This window comes from Peromyscus leucopus, chromosome 7 (assembly GCF_004664715.2).
Source record: "Peromyscus leucopus breed LL Stock chromosome 7, UCI_PerLeu_2.1, whole genome shotgun sequence".
In the NCBI taxonomy this organism is placed as follows: Eukaryota; Metazoa; Chordata; class Mammalia; order Rodentia; family Cricetidae; genus Peromyscus; species Peromyscus leucopus.
The window spans coordinates 108443546-108460179 of NC_051069.1; the positions used below are offsets into that span (position 1 = coordinate 108443546).

Here is a 16634-nt window from a genome sequence, read left to right on the forward strand (position 1 = left end):
CAGTCTAGCCTAGCCCATAATTGCCTACTCGTGCCTTGGTAGTTCCAGGTAGTGCCTAGTCGAGTTCCAGGCTAGCCGAGACTCCATAGCAAGACCTAGTAAGCTGTGTGTGGTGGCACACACCTGTAATCCCAGTTCTTAGGAGGTGGACAGAGGAGGATCAGTTCAAGGCCATGTGAGAGAGACCCTGTCTCTAAAGCACAGTTCCATTCAGGACAACACCTGTGTACAGTAGCTGCTTTTTATGCTTACACTTAGGGACAGTGAGAGTGGGGAAATAACCCGCTTCTGAGGAGAGCTTTCCAGGAGGTTTCTAGAAGGAATCACCTGAACACGGACGGACGGGTGGACTGCCCAGAGACACAGTTCCCAAGCAGTAGGCTCAAGAGACCAGAGATGGGCATGGGGTGCATGTTCCCACACACAGGGTGGAGTAGGAAGACAGGGTTGAAGCGTCAGGACCTGAATTTGAATGCCAGGGCGTAGAGCCATGCCATAGCACCAGAAATTCCTGATAGGTAGACGTGGCTCCGAGAGAGGCTTACGGCAGAGAAGTTGAGGTCTAGCAAGGAAGTCTGAACTGTTATTGGTACGTATATGCTAGCAAGTGAGGCGGGGCGGTTAAACTGTCAGGGCATTCCCAAGCTCACACAGAAGGACCGGTGGCCAGCCAGACACTTGAGGAGTGACCACCATGAGGCTAAGTGTTCTGTTCCGTCTGTGCCTCCGCCTGCTCCAACACTCCCCTCCACATGCACACACTGGGTCACTTTATAGCAAGCTGTAGACATCACTTCAAGTAGATTCAGTGACAACCTCAGGGTCCATGAAGAGTTTAAACCTTAGCTGTGAGGTTTGATGATGGTTGACTGGTAGCAGAGATGAGGACTTAGAAGAAAGGGACTTGAGTTGTATAATTTAGGACAAACCAGCCGCTGGGTCTGTGGTCTGGAGCGGGCTGTGGATTAATGTCTAGCCTGGGGTGTCCGTTGTCTGCATCTGGTTGAAGGCACAGCAGTGGGAAGTAACCCTGAGCCCTGGGGAGTTAATTGGTGGGTCTGCCCGGGTCTGCCCTCCCTTCAGGCGAGTACTTGAAGGAATAAAATGCAGGTAGCCATTGCGTGTACATGAGCGCTGGAAGGGCACCCTAGGAACTCTTCTGACAGCTCTCAACTGTCAGAACTGGTCAACTGGGTCAACGCAGTGACTAAAAACATGTATTGATTGTCAGTATTGATTTTCAATGTCTCTGTGACATTTATCTTTAGATGTTGACACGGTGAAAAATAGTAAGAAACTTTTCGTGACGTCAAAACATGTCATTGTCTTTTCTAGAGACAGACTCTCTGCCAGTGACATGCTGCAGGTCCGGAAGGTAATGGAACATGTCTATGAGAAGATCATCAACCTGGATAATGAGTCTCAAACCACTAGTTCTTCTAATAACGAAAAGCCAGAGCAGGAGAAGGAGGAGGATATTGCCGTGTTGGCAGAGGAGAAAATTGAACTTCTGTGCCAGGACCAGGTGAGTGGGCCTGAAGAGCATAGCTTTGTCTCCCTGCAGAGGTACTCAGAAAGTCACGTAACGTGTGCTCAGATTCTCAAGCTGTTGGCCTCCAGGGCCATCGGCTTTCAGAGGCTCTCAAGAGCCCAGTGTCTTTTGGAAAGGTTCTTCAGCACACCCAAAGCTACTCTCCACCTGAGGGAGAGGCTCAGGAAGAGGACACAGATTTACAGATGCCCACAGTAGGGCTGTGCCTGCTTAACAGGGGCAAGGCCATCTTGATTTGCAGGATGTTCTCCTTCATGTTAAAGAATTTAGAGTGCGGGTGGGTGGAGAAGAGATGGAATTGCGACTGAGGTCACAGCGCGTCCTCAGGCAGGGCCGAGCCGTCACTGCTGGTGGAGTGGCAGAGGCACACATTTCAGATTCCATGTGGAAGCTCACCAGGCTGCTCGGCACGGCACGGGAGAGCAAGCCGGGCCGCCTGGAGGAGCCTGGTTAGGGTGCCTTTAGCTGTTAGTGACCTTGATGTTTTCAATGCACTTGGACTATTCAGGTTTTGGACCCAAATATGGACCTTCGAACAGTAAAGCACTTCATATGGAAGAGTGGTGGAGACCTGACACTCCATTACCGTCAGAAGTCCACGTGAAGGGTGGGCCCATGCTCCTGGGTTCTTCATCAACCTTCCGCTGCGACCCCGAGTAGTCCTAGGAAGCCCACCAAGCCCTACCGGGAGCAGGACCTCCACCGGCCGATCTGGTGAAGTGACTAATGGAGTTGTAATATAGAACCAGGTTCCATGCATAGATTAAGTTGTCCCCAGGGATTCAGTGCAGGGACAGAAGAGCCCCAGGCACTGTCCTTGGAGATGTACAGAGAACCTCAGCAGGCCAGTGCAGACTTCGCTGACTCCTTTTGAAGGGCCCGCCCACCTCTGTCTCTTAGCACTTGGTAGGGAACATCAGTGGGGCCACATCTGTCACCGTGTTTGAGTTTCAAACCCACGAGTTCTGCAGCTTTTCTAGGTGCATTCCACTCATGCAGCACCTGTGAAGGCTTTTTCCAAATTACAAAAAAAAAAGTTGTCTTCATCATGTAAAGTTCTTTTTAATGGGAATCATCACTGTTGCACAATTCAAGAGCCAGCCCGTTTCATAAGAAATGATTATCTTGGGCTACTTTTGAAATACCGAATCTCAGCTATGCTCTGTAGGAAGACCTTCTACAACTCCAGGGCCGGGGCGCGGTGCCAAGTACTGCCCCTCAGTAACCTGGCTGCACAAGAGCCCGAGCCGCTGTGCACGGTCCTTCCTCGCGTGCCCGCCGTCTTCCTCACAGGCAGAGCCCGCGGGAACCACAACTCTTGCCCTGGGCGAGCAGCATGATACTGTCAAGACGTAAGACCATGCTGAAGTTCCATTTCATTCAAATGCTACCTAAAGTTTATGTTATTTAGAGTAAAAAGATCTCGGTGAGTTGATTTGATATTTATATCGTGGTCCATGTTTGTTTTTCCAGTTTTATACGCAGGCTTTTGTTGTACCTGCGTCCAGATCTTTCCTTGTCTTTCTAACAATCAAAAGCTTTCATAGACTCACTTGGATCTTGTACAGAATATTAACTTATTGGGGATAAAAACTTCAACTTTGGCAGAAAACACTTTGGACTCTTCCTAAGGTCATTCTCAATCAGATAGATGAGTGGTCCCCCGACACTCCAGAAGAGGAGCCTTGAACAAAGCCAGAAGCACAAGTGCCTTCAGGGGCAGTTTGTTCCAGTCCAGTCGCCTCCCTGCCGAGTGTGGCCTGCCCCCAGGAGCAGGAGCTGCGGAGGGCTTTTTCTTTTCTACATCTTCACAGGTTCTGCTGGGGGCTGCTGGTGGGTCCAGGTCCGTCCCTCACAAATGGAGGCACTGATCCGCACAGCTGCAGAACAGGGCCCCTCACAGCCGACTGTGGCGCACAGACATGCCATGGCGTCCACACCCTCAAGTGAGCAAAGACATTTCCCAGGCGCTAAGATGCTCTCCCTTCCTCAGAGCAACTGGCGGCTTTTTTACACAGGTCCTTTTTATCTGTTGGCCACAACAGCGCACTTTTGGTGCGTATTTTTAGTGATGTGTGAGCTAAAGGCAAGGGTGGGGGTGCCCAGCCCTCGGCAGTGTTTGCAGACGGGCTCTGCACGCACAGGCTTCACGGTCACGGCCGGTGCTGAGCCTCAGGCCCTGTGTGCCCACTGTGCCCCTGTGGTGGATTTCACCCCAGCATGGTTGTACTTTCCCCCTCTAGACAAAGTCAGTACTAAGTTTCCAGAAAATTGGACAGTCTGCAATGCCAAAAGGGTCAGAGTCTGTATTTCAAGTTGTATAGAATAAAGCTTTAGTTAAACTATTTCAGTGTGTCTTACACATTTATTTTTTCACTTGTCATTTGCCTTCACAGCAGATTACAGGGAAAGAAATGTCTGGGCTTCATATTCGAAACGTCATCAACATCCATCTTACCCCACTTACGAGGTCTCAGGGAGCAGAACCTTCCAATTAGGGCAACCAGGGGTCAGAGTGCCTAGCTACAGAGCTAAGGGGAGCTGGCTCCAGAGCGGCCCTGTGGGGGTGACACTGTGCGCACGTTCCTGGCACGCACCAGAGGCCCTGGGGTGATGCCTCATGGGCCTGGGTAGAAATGTATTCCTGGTGCTTGAAGCTGGGACCTGGCCCACTGTGTTGTATGGCCTGTGCTTCCTAGAACAGAGTCCTTGGCTTAACAGCCTGAGTGCCCTGTACATACAGTTACATGCGGCCTGCGGACATACGAGACTGGAGCACAAGACCAGAGGCAACTTAGAGTGATTGGCGAGGACACAGGGGACTGGAGCTGCAGCGGACATGCCTGGTGCCGTCTGCAGAAAGACAGCAGAGCAGACGGCCTCTCCTAGCCTTGGCCTCTACAGGCACCTGGAGTTGTAGGTACAGTTTCCCTCACGCTGAGGACAGATAGGCCACTGCCATCCAGTCTCTCCTAGGGTGGAGCTAGAGCGAAGAGGTCTAGATAGAGGGATTCTGATGGTGAGCATAAGTCAGTCTGCGCCTGTTCACCATCAGACCTGGCTGAATACCTTGTGTACTCAGAGCCTGTTGTCTGTCTGTGGGGCCTGGGAGAAGGGGTCACGGGCACTACAACTGGAGTGTGTGCCCCCTCCACACCCGGGGCGGGGGTGTGTGTGTGTGACTAGCACAGGTGAATCCCTGTGAAGGGCCTAGAATTTTCCAACTTGAGAACAAAGTGACCAAGTACACTACCCCTCTCCTCCAGCATAAGGATTAGAATGGGGGAGGCATTGGGACTTGGGGTCCTCCTCAGTACAGGTGGGGCTGCTGGCAGACAGAGACAGCCTCTCTTATCCCTCACCTGATCTTCACACTCCATCATGATCAGGGTGATCAGGCCCTGCTGCCTCTCCCTACCCAGGAGGCTTCAGTGCCTCAGTGAGGCAGCCTAGAGTCCATCCTCTGCCTCAACTCAGAAGCTGGGCTGTTGCCCCCAGCTTCCCTGCCCCAGTCCAGAACTGGGGTGAAGGCTGGCCCCTAGGAGGAGACTAGCAAAGCCCATGACCCTAACCCTCACTAGGAGCCGCAGCCTAAAGAGCTACACAGACATAAGGTAAGCGACACCAAAGGTCACCAGGAGCCTCCTCACAGCCCGGGCTGTGGCTCCGGGGTGACCTGAGTCTGGCTGCCTGGCCCCTCAGTCTCTGTGTCTGCTGTCTCCTCAGCCTGTGCCTCCAGCAGCTCTGCAGACAGCCCGTCTTCTGGGGAGGATGCAGAGGTGAGGCCATCGGGGAGAGTCAGCTGGGGCAGCTGGTCCGCCTGGGCACCCGGACTGTCCGGGAAGGAGACCTCAAACTCGGACCCTGACCACGTGGCTTCACCTGAAACAAAGGGAGGCTGAGGAGGCCCAACCTCAGCGATTACCCCCCTGCAGCCAGGCTCTGGTGGAGGCTTAGAGGTCAAACGTGAATCCCTGGCTACAACCAACCCTAACCCACCTTAGCATCTCGGGGCAGCCCTCCCTAAACCCAGGGTTCTTGGGGGGGCGTCACTCCCCACCTCGCTCATGAGAACTGCTGCTGGAACCCATGTCCTCTGGTCCTGAGGCGGAGGCTGCTGTGGAGGTAAGCACTGTGGAAGGTGGCAGGCTAGGGCACACACTGGTGTTGCTGCTGTCCAGGAGAGAGATGCCTGACACATCCAGGAAGCCTGAGGAGGAGAGGAGGAGCCCAGTTCTATGCTCACAGAAAACAACTACTGGAAATCTGGGAGCCTGGCTCCCCGGCCATGTTCCTGGAACACCTAACTTGCCCTTGGCCCCACAAATGCCCTCCACCTAACCCCATGGAGGCTGCCACTGCCTGTCCTGGAGTTGAGCACCATGGGGTAGACCACGGCAGTGGGCCCTGACCCTCTCTGCCTCTATCTGTCCAGTGACCTGAAACAGGCCACCCCTGTCCACTCTTGACTGACGGATTAGCAGGAGGGACGCTGGGGCACAACTCTGCAAGTCTCGCCCTGAGCCCGCAGCCCACTTCAGCTCCAGGGCTTTGGGTGCCTCTGTCTCCCCCGGAGCCTGACCCATACCTGGATCCATGACCCGCTGCACTGGAGGTGGAGGCTGAAGAGGGATCTCCATGGAACGTGGGCATCCCTCACAGTCGGCAGCTCCATGGCTAGGATACCCAGGCCCAAGGAGCTGTCCTTCCATGAAGCCACCAGAGACCTGTGGCAGGGCCTAGAGATGCCAGGAAAGAAGAAACTGGGGGTCAGGACAGTGCCCGTAAAGATCCAGTACAGAAACGTGTTCAGTCCAACCTAACTGCAGCCCACCCTGGCACTGTAAACATCACCCTTCCTTTCCCTGAGTGATGGGGTCAGGCCAGATCCTCCCCGCAACAGACACACTGGCGGGGGGGTGGGGGGGTGCTTTCTGACACTGCAAGGGATTTCCAGGTATCCACAAATACTACCCTAGTCCTTGAGCCTCCTTGAACTCAGGTGCGTATGGGGACCATGCATCCTAACATGTCCAACACTGGCCAGCTGTCCCCTACCTCACTGTAGCTCAATGTTCTGCCCATTTCTGGGTCTCAGTTTTCCACTCACCAAATGACTACCAGCACCTCGCCTCCACTCCCAAGGGCAACAGAGCCAAAAGTGTGCTTTACTGTAGCCAAGCAGGGCTCTGCTGCTGCTGACTACCAGAAGCAGACGGGCCTTCTACAGACACAAAAACCTCGGGCCCGGCCTCCAGCTGGCGGACCCGCTGCCCCAGACACTCCTCTCCTCCCTGGCCTGACAGCTACTCCCCACATACCTCCATGACACTGCGCCTGTCACCCAACTCTGGGCCAGAAGAGTCCTGAAGGATGGGCCAAGGTGGCGGGGCCCCCAGAGGCAAGGCATTAAGTTGTGGAGTATTAGCTGGAGGAGTGCCAGCTGGTGAGGCCCCAACTGGCTTCTTGTAGTGGCTGGCAGGCTGCGTTGGGATCCGATGTAGATACCCATAACCAATACCACACCCCAGACTGGAAGGCCAGAAACGTTCAATCAGGGCTGTCCACGACACAGCCTCCCTACCTCTACCACCCCCACCCACAACCAGACTGAGCAGGGATGAACCTCAGGACGCTGGGGGCCAGCTCTGTCTCCTCCAAGGTGCCAGAAGCCCACGCCCACTGGGCCAGCCCACCCATCTAACCCTGTAGCCCTCTGACCCCAGGAAGTACCTGCCCTCTCCACCCCAGGCTGCATTGGGAGTCACAGTCACCTCCCGGCAGGAGTCGGACTCAGAATTATACACCATCAGCTTCAGGGGCTTCCCCTCATGGGACTCAATGAGTGTAAAGAAGTCTTCGGACTAGGAGAAACACAGTGTCTGAGGGCTGCTCCCAGCGTCAGCCTGGAAGCCTCAGTGAGAGAGACACCTATGCACAACACATCTGTCCACACCCCTTCAGGAGGCCTGGAAACAGACACCATGGGTTCCTTACCTCCTGGAGAATCTGGTCAGAGCCAACTACATAGTCTGTGTAGGGACACAGGCCAGCCAAGGCAGCGGGCGAAGAGGGCTCCACGTCCTGAGGTAAGAATGATAGACTAAGACTCGCTGCGGAGCCGAGACAAGAGGCACAGTGTTGTCTCTCCAGGGAGGACACTTGTCCTCTGTTGCCAAGCAAGGCTTCAAGCCAGAGTTCCTTCTTCACAGGGCCCAATTTTCTCCTCCCCAGGGTTTACAGCCTAACCAGCAGAGGGCAGCACCTGCACTCAGTCCAGCATCGGACCCTGGACAGTGTGCCTGGTGAAACTCCTTTACTGAACCTCTAGGCTCCACACTCTCAGCACTCCTGAGTTCAAGGCTAGCGTGACCCACATGACAAGTTCCAGGCCAGCCACAGCTCATAGTGAGGCCCCGTTTCAAAAAACTTAAAGAAAACCAGGGTCGGGAAAGATGGTTTGTGGGTGGGGTGTAAGCATGAGATCCGGGGTTTGGATCCCCAGCCGTCAGCAGGAGGCTGGGTAGGGAGCCTGTCTCCAAGGTGTAGAGGGAGACGGGATGCGGTGTTAACACCTGGTTATGCTAACATGCTAACACATGCTGCCACGCTTGCACACACACACACACACACACACACACACACACACACACACACACACACACATACACACACATACACACACACACACACACACACACACACACACACACACACACACAGCAGGGAAGGGTATTTGCCCTGAGCCGGCTGCCTGGGTCACAGACACAGGCTGGAAACAGGAGGAGGAAAACTAAGAAGACCCCTCCTTCCTTCTTCCCTGGGAGAGTTTTACGGAAGTACGATGTCCAGCCACGGCCTACGGCCAGCCACGGCCTATGGGACATGCAGCCCGGACAGCTATTAGTACAGTCCACCCCAAATCGGAAACCAGGGAACCATTATAGGGGAGGGGCTGGGGTTGGCTCAGTCAGTGAAGCGCTCGCCTTTACCTGAGTTCAAGCCCCACCGTCCAGGGGGTGTGCACCTCTAACTGGCTAGGGAGGTGGAGACGGGCACATCCCCGAGACTCACTGGCCAGAGTGTAGATGAACAAGATTTCCAAGGAAATCTTGATGACACCAAGACTGTCTTTTTGCCTCCACATGCACACACAAATGAGCATGTATACACACACACATACATCCTTTTTTTTTTTTTTAAAGGATTGAGCCACTTTAGTGCAAAGAATGTCAGGCTGGACCTGAGTTCAGCCCCCAGGAGCCCACATAGTGGAAAGAATGTTGTACTCTGACCCTCTGACCTCCACGTGTGCCAGGGCACACATGCACCCACACAAAATAAATGTAATCATTTGAAATAAAAACAAAGCATTGATTATTTAATTATGAGCTGTGTGGTTCTGTAGTGTGAGCTTCATAGATGACAACAGCATGCTCACGATAACACCACACCAAATCAAGAGACATGCTCTCAAAACCCACGGGTCTAGAGCTGGGCGCCCCTGGGACATGTGACCCAAAACAGTAGCCAGCTAGCCAGAGGCTGGACAGCCCTGGGGCAGCCCCACTGCTCCTGGGGAGTGCTCCTGAGGAGTGCTCCTGAGGAGTCTGCCTCATCTGCCCATTTCATGCAGAGACACACTGCAAAGATTCCCCAGAGAACCCCAACCAGCAAACCTTCCAGCAGGGGCGCTCTCCCTCCGCCAGACCAGGAGCATCTGAGCACTCGGGTACCACCGATGCTCACGGGTGCCAGGTGTGCATGTGCATGTGTGTCTGTCACCTAATGCTAACATCTGGGGCAGTTGTTAGGAAATTCGCTCACGCAGCTGCTGCACAGTGACAGGTCACAGAAACTACCCACCTGGAGCAACACTAACACTGAAGTGGGCCGCTGGCGGTTCATGCTGGCCCACCCTTCAAAAGGGACCAAGACATGGAGCCGCACAGACAGCCCGGAGAGTAGGAAAGAGCACCGGCTGCTCTGGCACGGGACCCAAGTTTGATTCTCCACACCCACATGGCAGCTCACAACCCTCTGTAATTCCAGTCCCAGGGGCCCCAAGGTCCTCTTCTGACCTCTAGGGGCGCACACATGGTGCACATACAATATATGCAGACAAATCGCCCATATACACAAAATAATAAATTTTTTTTTTTCTTTTTGGTTTTTCAAGACAGGGTTTCTCTGTGTAGCCCTGGTTGTCCTGGAACTCCTGCAGACCAGGCTGGCCTTGAACTCACAGAGATCCACCTGCCTCTGCCTCCCGAGTGCTGGGATTAAAGGTGTGTACTACCACCATCCGGCCACAATAAAACAAAATTTAAAAGAAACTAAGGTGTGTAGTTAAAAATGCCTAGAGTGGCCAGATGTGGTGGTGTACACTTAATCCCAGCACTCGGGAGATAGAGGCTGGTGGATCTCTGCAGGTTTGTGGCCAGCCTGGTCTACACATCCTAGGCCAGCGAGGGCTACATAGTGAGACCCTGTCCTAAAACAACAAAATGGAACAAGAATGCCCAAGGTCACAGAGCCAGCAAAAGCAATCATCGGCTGTCCTCTGAAGACACTGGGACAAAGCCAGATCCCACAGCGCTGCCCTCTGCTCCCGGCCCCACCCACCTGCCTGGTCCACACGCCCTGCCGGTACTCAGGTACTCACCAGTACATGCCACACGTGCTCACTGGCCCTACGGAAGCTGCAGAAGCGCACGCTGGCTCCCAGCAGTCCCTGGCCACCCCACATGTTGCTGGGCACCACCTCCACCTCTCGCACCTTCATGGTCTTCATGTTGAACACTTCCAGCTTCACCGGCTTCTCCACGTTGGCCTTCAGCAGGGCCTTCAGTGTGTCATTCTCCTTGTTCTGCACGGGCCAGGAGGGGCCGGCTCAGTCTGAGGCCTCCCATCCCTGGGTCAGAACCTCGGACCGGTCAGGGCCTGGTATGAGGACAAGCTGGGGCAGTAACTGGGCCCAGCCTCATGGGCTAGGTTTGGGCCTGCAGCCTCTATAGCCCGACTGCCACTTCCCAGCTCCAGGCACCCCAAGTCCTACCAAGCCTTGGTCCCTAAGCCTGCCAGAAAACACAACGAAGCCAGGAAGAGGCCTCTTAGGCCCATGTCCAAAGGCCTCACATGCCTTGAAAGGCAGCCGTCTTAGGCCTGGTGGCCACCTCCAAGAGGCCCTCGAGCCCTGGTCCACCCAGGGAGAAAAGGGGGCAGAAGCAGGCTGGGCATCCTGGGCGGGGGGGAGTGGGGAACCTCACCAGCCTCGAGTGCCCGATGGTGATGATGAAGTCGAAGTAGGGTTCCAGGCCTGCCTGCTGGGCTGGCGAGTTCTCCTGCACCTGTCACAGGGCAGAGGCAGGTCACGGCCCAGACCTGACTCACACGGACCCGAGAAGCCCTGCAGCACCGGGGAGGACGCCCACCTGCACGACTGCTCTGGCCACTGCCAAGGGTCGTCCCAGGTCCCACTCACCACCTTCTCAGACGCAAGTCTCCTCTGGGGAAAATGACTTTCCCTGACACACAGATGCTTCCAGAAAGGACGCACACGGTCCTGGGAGTAAGAGACACCAGGCAATACTGTCTCCAACCCCAAAACTGGGCTGCAGCTGGCCGGGAGGCCAGAGGGATTGGCCAGGAAAGCCAGACATACAGGAGAAGTGCAGCCAGGCCTTGCGGAGTGGCCAGATTCTAAAGAGCCTAGAGCCTGAGAAGCTGGCCTAGCCCCACTGGAGCGGGCAACAATAGCCGGATGGCAAAGGAAAGCAGATCCCAGGCTCGGGACTGACCTCTGCATGAGTTCAGCTACACCCAGCCACACAGCTCTGCTCCCACTGCTCCCCACCCCTTTGGGTGCTCCCTGCCCTCTCAACTACCAGCTCACTGCTGTCTCCGAAGAACAGCCAGCTCCCCATCTCAACCTGTACCCGGGACACATCACAAGCTGTACCGGGGACACATCTCAAGCTGTACCCGGGACACATCTCAAGCTGTTCCCGGGACACATCTCAAGCTGTTCCCGGGACACATCTCAACCTGTACCCGGGACACATCTCAAGCTCCCCATCACAAGCTGTTCCCGGGACACATCACAACCTGTACCCGGGACACATCACAAGCTGTTCCCGGGACACATCTCAAGCTGTTCCCGGGACACATCTCAAGCTCCCCATCACAAGCTGTACCCGGGACACATCTCAAGCTGTTCCCAGGACACATCTCAAGCTGTACCCGGGACACATCGCAAGCTCCCCATCACAAGCTCCCCACATCTGGGACACATCGCAAGCCCCACTTGTTCAAACAATGCAGCCTTTGTCCCCAAGTCCTGACCTAGGCCTTTGGCTCAAGCCTTTTACTAGGAACATTTGACTACTTCTTGGCCAGGCATCAGCCAGGCCCCAAGGTAACAATCCAGGTTACAGAGCACAGGACTCATGTGACTTCAGATCCTCGGTGCCTCCATTGGACTCCCCAAGATGAAGGAGAACTTTTCAGGAGCCTGATGAGAACAAAGCGCTGAGGTGTCTCTAGTTCAAGGCCAGTCTGGCCCTGATAGGACAACTGCCTCCTAACAGTAGCACCAACCGAGTCCCTGAGTGCCACCTCCTGGAGCTGCCACAGTCACCAATGGGAGTAGGCCCATGTTGGTTGCTGGCCCATCCCCAAGGGCAAGCTGTTCCTGGCCTGTCTGGGGACTTCAAGTCCTGTTCCATTCCTCTGGGGGCCCTACTTCAGGGACTCTGAGACCTTCCCTCTGCCCCATTAGACCATGGCTCTCAACTTTCCTAACGCTGGGACCCTTCAATACAGTTCCTCATGCTGTGGTGACCCCCAACCATAAAATTATTTCATTGCTATTTCGTAACTGTAATCTTGTTACTATTATGAATCATAATGTAAATACCTGTTTTCTGATGGCCTTAGCGACCCCTGTGAAAGGGTCGTTCCACCCCTGGAGGGGACGCAACCCACGGGTTGTGAGCCCTTCTCTAGAGGCTTTTGAAGACCACAGGACTAGGATGTTAGAGGGTGGGGTGGGGGTCCTCCAAAGCAGGGCCTCTTCCAACCACCCCAACTCCCTTGTTACCCAAGGCCACTTTGCTCCTCAGAGGCAAGTGTCACCTCCTTCGCCTGGTGTCAGCAACCCACCACCGTTAATGAGGTCTGGAAGCCCTGGTCCCCCGGGCCATCTACGACCTCCACCCACTCAGGCCTGTGGATCTGTCCTCTACACTGTCTACACAGCCCATTAGAGCTCCAACAGCTGAAATGATCTAGGCTGTTGCCCAATGTACCTTGTTCCTGCAAAACCCAGTGCCCTTCCACTCTGCTCTCCCCAACACCTCCCAATGCACCCCACCCCGGAAGCCTAGAGCACGCTCAGCTTTTCCTAACCCCCACCTTCCCTCCAGCCAAGGACCCTCTGGAATGAACTGGGGCAGACTCTAGACAGGGGCTGGGTGCCAAGCACCCAGATGCTGACGCCTCCTATGCTTTAAGCAATCTGTAGGCCGTTTCACTGTTCCAACTTCTACATGAGAAAAGCAGCTCCGTAACTTAGCCATCTGATCCGAGAAAATGCAACCTGGTTACAACAGCATTTTCTGTGTGTAACCAACTCCTCCACTACTGCGCATTCCGAGTGCCAAGGGCAAGGGCATCACCAATGTGCCTGGGAAGATTGGGAATGACAAAATTCGGACAATTTAGCTCCCTTGTTCTTTGGCTCTTAAAAATATAAGTAAATGGCAGCCAAGCAGCGGTGGCACACGTCCTTAATCCCAGCACTCATGAGGCAGAGGCAGGCGGATCTCTGTGAGTTCAAGGCCAGCCTGGTCTACAGAGTGAGTTTCAGGACAGTCAGGGATACACAGAAAAACTTTGTCTCAAAAAAACAAAACACACAAACAAACAAATATATATGTACACACACACATGGCAATAGGGGACCGGTGATGCCAAGCCTGGAACCCAAATGGTGGACAGAGAGAACCAATTCCACTGACCTCCACATACACATGCCATTTCATACATGCATATGTACACACTCAAATGTAAGTGTAAAAAGCCCTTTAAAATTGTGTTGTGTGTGTGTGTGTGTGTGTGTGTGTGTGTGTGTAGATAATGTTATCCTTCCACTTAAAATCTTCTGATAGGAGCTGGAGAGATGGCTCAGTGGTCAAGAGCACTTGTTGCTCTTGCAGAGGACCTGGGTTCAGTTCCCAGCACCCACAGGGTGGTTCTCAACCATCCATGACCCCAATTCCAGGGCCTCTGTGGGTACCAGGTACAAACATACCTGTACAAAAAAACATTCTTACACATAAATAAATCTATAAATAAATAAAACTAAAACAACAACAAAAATGCTACAGACAGGCCAGGCGGCGGTGGTGGCGCACGCCTTTAATCCCAGCACTTAGGAGGCAGAGGCAGGCGGATCTCTGTGAGTTCGAGGCCAGCCTGGTCTACAGAGCAAGATCTAGGACAGGATCCAAAGCTACACAGAGAAACCCTGTCTTGAAAAACAAAAATCAAAACAAAACAACAACAACAACAATGCTACAGACAGTATCTCCAAATAAAATACCAAGTAGATCCAGGAGCCTGGGGCAAGGAGGAGGAGATCCAGCATCCAGGAATTGGCACCCCAGTTAGATCCCAGCATCCAGGAGGCCCAGGTTAGATCCCCAGCATCCAGGAGGCCCAGGTTAGATCCCCAGCATCCAGGAGGCATCCAGGAGGTTGTGATCAACCCAATGCATCCAGGGAGGCAGCTCCAGGAGTTTAGATCCCCAGCATCCAGGAGGCCCAGGTTGGCATCCAGCCAGCACATGGCAAATACCAAATAGTAGCTCTCCAGAGTGCTTCCAGGACAGGAATCAGCATGGAGAGAGTCCGTGCATGGCCCAGAGCCTCATCCTCCACACTCTCCTGACAGCGGCCACACCACCCTGCACAACAGCCTGGCTTCGTCGCGATTTCTCTCCGACAGGCTTGTAGAACCCACCACCCACCTCCTGCTGCTCTTCCCTCCACTCTTTGCTTCCAGGAATCTGCTCAAACACTGAGCAGACATCTTTTTTGACCAGACCCATCCAGGTATCACTCTTCATCCCCTTAACCTATGTTACTTTTCTTGCTAGCAATTACCATGTAGCACATATTTATTTGTATGTTTAAGATTTGTGTGTGTGTGTGTGTGTGTGTGTGTGTGTGTGCACGTGCACAAGCACATGCCTGTACACCAGTGTATGCAGATGCCAGGTGTGTGTGTATGCTTGTGGAAGCCAGAAGACTTTGGGTACCCTAGAGATGGAGTTACAGGCAGATGTGAACAACTCAGTGTAGTTACTTTTGCTTGTGCATACACACACACACACACACACACACACACACACACCACACACACAACGCCAGGAACTGAACCTGGGCTGTCCAGAAGGCAAGTGTTCTTAGCTGCTGAGTCATCTCTTCAGCCCACCGTGTCTGTTTCTGAGCTAAGAGTCTTGATGTATAACACAGACTGTCCTCGAACTTGGAGTCTTCCTGCCTTTACCTCTGCACACCAGCAGATGTGAGCCATCACACCCCTTACACACAGCTCTTTACGGCCTTCCTTCTCTCCAATACTGTACTGTGTTCATGTTTCCCATGTGTTCTCTAGTGCCTGAAGCTCTGCCCGCCACAGAGCATATGTTCAAAAACATGTCTATAGCTAGGTACACTAGTGCTCAGGAGCTAGAGGCAGGAGGATGCGGAGTAAGGCCATCCTTGGCTACAAGAGATCCTACATCAAAAACAAAACCAAGGGACTAGAGAGACAGGTCAGGAGTTAAAAGAGCATACTGCTCTTTCAGAGGACCTGGGTTCAGTTCCCAGCATGCATATGGGGCAGCTCCTAAATGCCTGTAACTCCAACTTGAAGGGACCTGAAGCCTTTGACTTCTGCAGGCACCCTCACTCACGTGTGCACACGCACACACACACACAAACAGTAAAAATCCATCTCTGAAGGACTCCCATCCTCTGACCTGTCCCCCTACAACAGCCCTTCTTGCCTTCACTTGTACCACGACCTCACCTCCCACAGCTTGTGCTTTAAATATGCTTTAAAACGCTCTGGGGTGGATGCATTCCAATGTCTGCCAGCCCCCAGGCTCAAATCTCGTCACCTCTGGTCTGCAAAGCCAACGCGGCTCTCCTGCTAGGAACCACTTCTTGGCCCCGATGCCAGCCTTCCTTGGACATACACCAGAGAAGCACGGTCTATGGAGCAAGTTCCAGGCCAGTCAGGGCTACACAGTGAGACCATCTCAAAAAAAAAACAAAATTTAAAAGAGGCTGAGAAAGGAGGGCAACTGGAGTTTGAGACCAGCTTGAGCTACATGCTAAGATCCTGTCTGACGGCAGGAAGGCAGGCAGGCTGACCTGTAAACAGCCAGGCACCAACCTGATAAACCTGCCTGCCTCCACACAGCTCTGCATCTACCCACTTTTCAAGGAGGAATAGTCAGGGCGCTGTGGTCAAAGCCCTTCCTATCCCCAATCCCATACTCCCCCACCTCTTTATCAACCAGGCTATAAACGACTTCGTCTCTACTTCCCAGAAGCCTGTTCGCTCGCTCATACCTCCCTGCAAGTGACACGTAAGGCCTCACCCAAGTCTCGGGGTGTTTCACTCTGGGGTCCCAGTGCCCACCCTGGCTCCACTCCTTATGGCCACCTCCCCCCGCTGCAGCTTTCCCAAAGCCCTGGAGCTCCTCCAGTCCCTTGCACTGCCCCTCACAGAAGGGACTTCGGGTCTCGAGCGCGCTGAGCCTACTCAAGCTGGCAAGGAGGTCACCGCGGGCCCCCAGAGCCGTGAAACCCTCCCCGATGCCCGCCCGTCGCCCCGGTTCAGCGGCTCACCCCGTGCAGGTGGAAGCCCTCGCCGCCCGCCGGCTGCTGGGTGCTCGCCCCCAGCCCCATGGCCGCCCTCTCCCTCCGCTGCGTGGCTTGGTCACGTGGGGCCAGGCCACGCCCTCCCGGATGTCACAGCTCTTAGCAACAGGCCGGCTGCCAGGTT

The 16634-nt window shown here is 54.1% G+C and overlaps 2 protein-coding genes across 9 annotated transcripts in view; one reads left to right on the forward strand and one right to left on the reverse strand.

Moving 5' to 3' along the window:
• Positions 1–3897, forward strand: part of Wdr48 (WD repeat domain 48) — a 41473-nt gene extending 37576 nt beyond the window's left edge. For all 5 annotated transcript variants that reach the window (XM_028854734.2, XM_028854735.2, XM_028854732.2 and 2 more), the window contains 2 exons: positions 1336–1525; positions 2061–3897. In XM_028854734.2, coding sequence (XP_028710567.1) covers positions 1336–1525; positions 2061–2156 — 286 coding nt within the window. In that variant the 3' untranslated portion in view covers positions 2157–3897. The remainder of the gene's footprint in view (positions 1–1335; positions 1526–2060) is intronic.
• Gorasp1 (golgi reassembly stacking protein 1) lies at positions 3890–16588 on the reverse strand. Of its 4 annotated transcripts, none has more exons than XM_028854737.2 (9): positions 16478–16588; positions 10822–10902; positions 10332–10421; positions 7550–7636; positions 7286–7416; positions 6874–7084; positions 6141–6291; positions 5613–5762; positions 3890–5434 (listed from the first exon to the last, which is right to left on the reverse strand). In XM_028854737.2, the coding sequence occupies exons 1-9, from the start codon at positions 16535–16537 to the stop codon at positions 5199–5201; spliced, it is 1197 nt and encodes a 398-aa protein (XP_028710570.1). In that variant the 5' UTR covers positions 16538–16588; the 3' UTR covers positions 3890–5198. The 4 variants fall into 4 exon arrangements, with proteins under 4 accessions (XP_028710570.1, XP_028710569.1, XP_037063932.1 ...); XM_028854736.2 differs by having other exon boundaries at positions 10218–10421; positions 16478–16587; XM_037208037.1 differs by lacking the exon at positions 16478–16588 and adding an exon at positions 10987–11117 and having other exon boundaries at positions 3898–5434; positions 10218–10421.
• Positions 16589–16634: the final 46 nt, after the last annotated feature.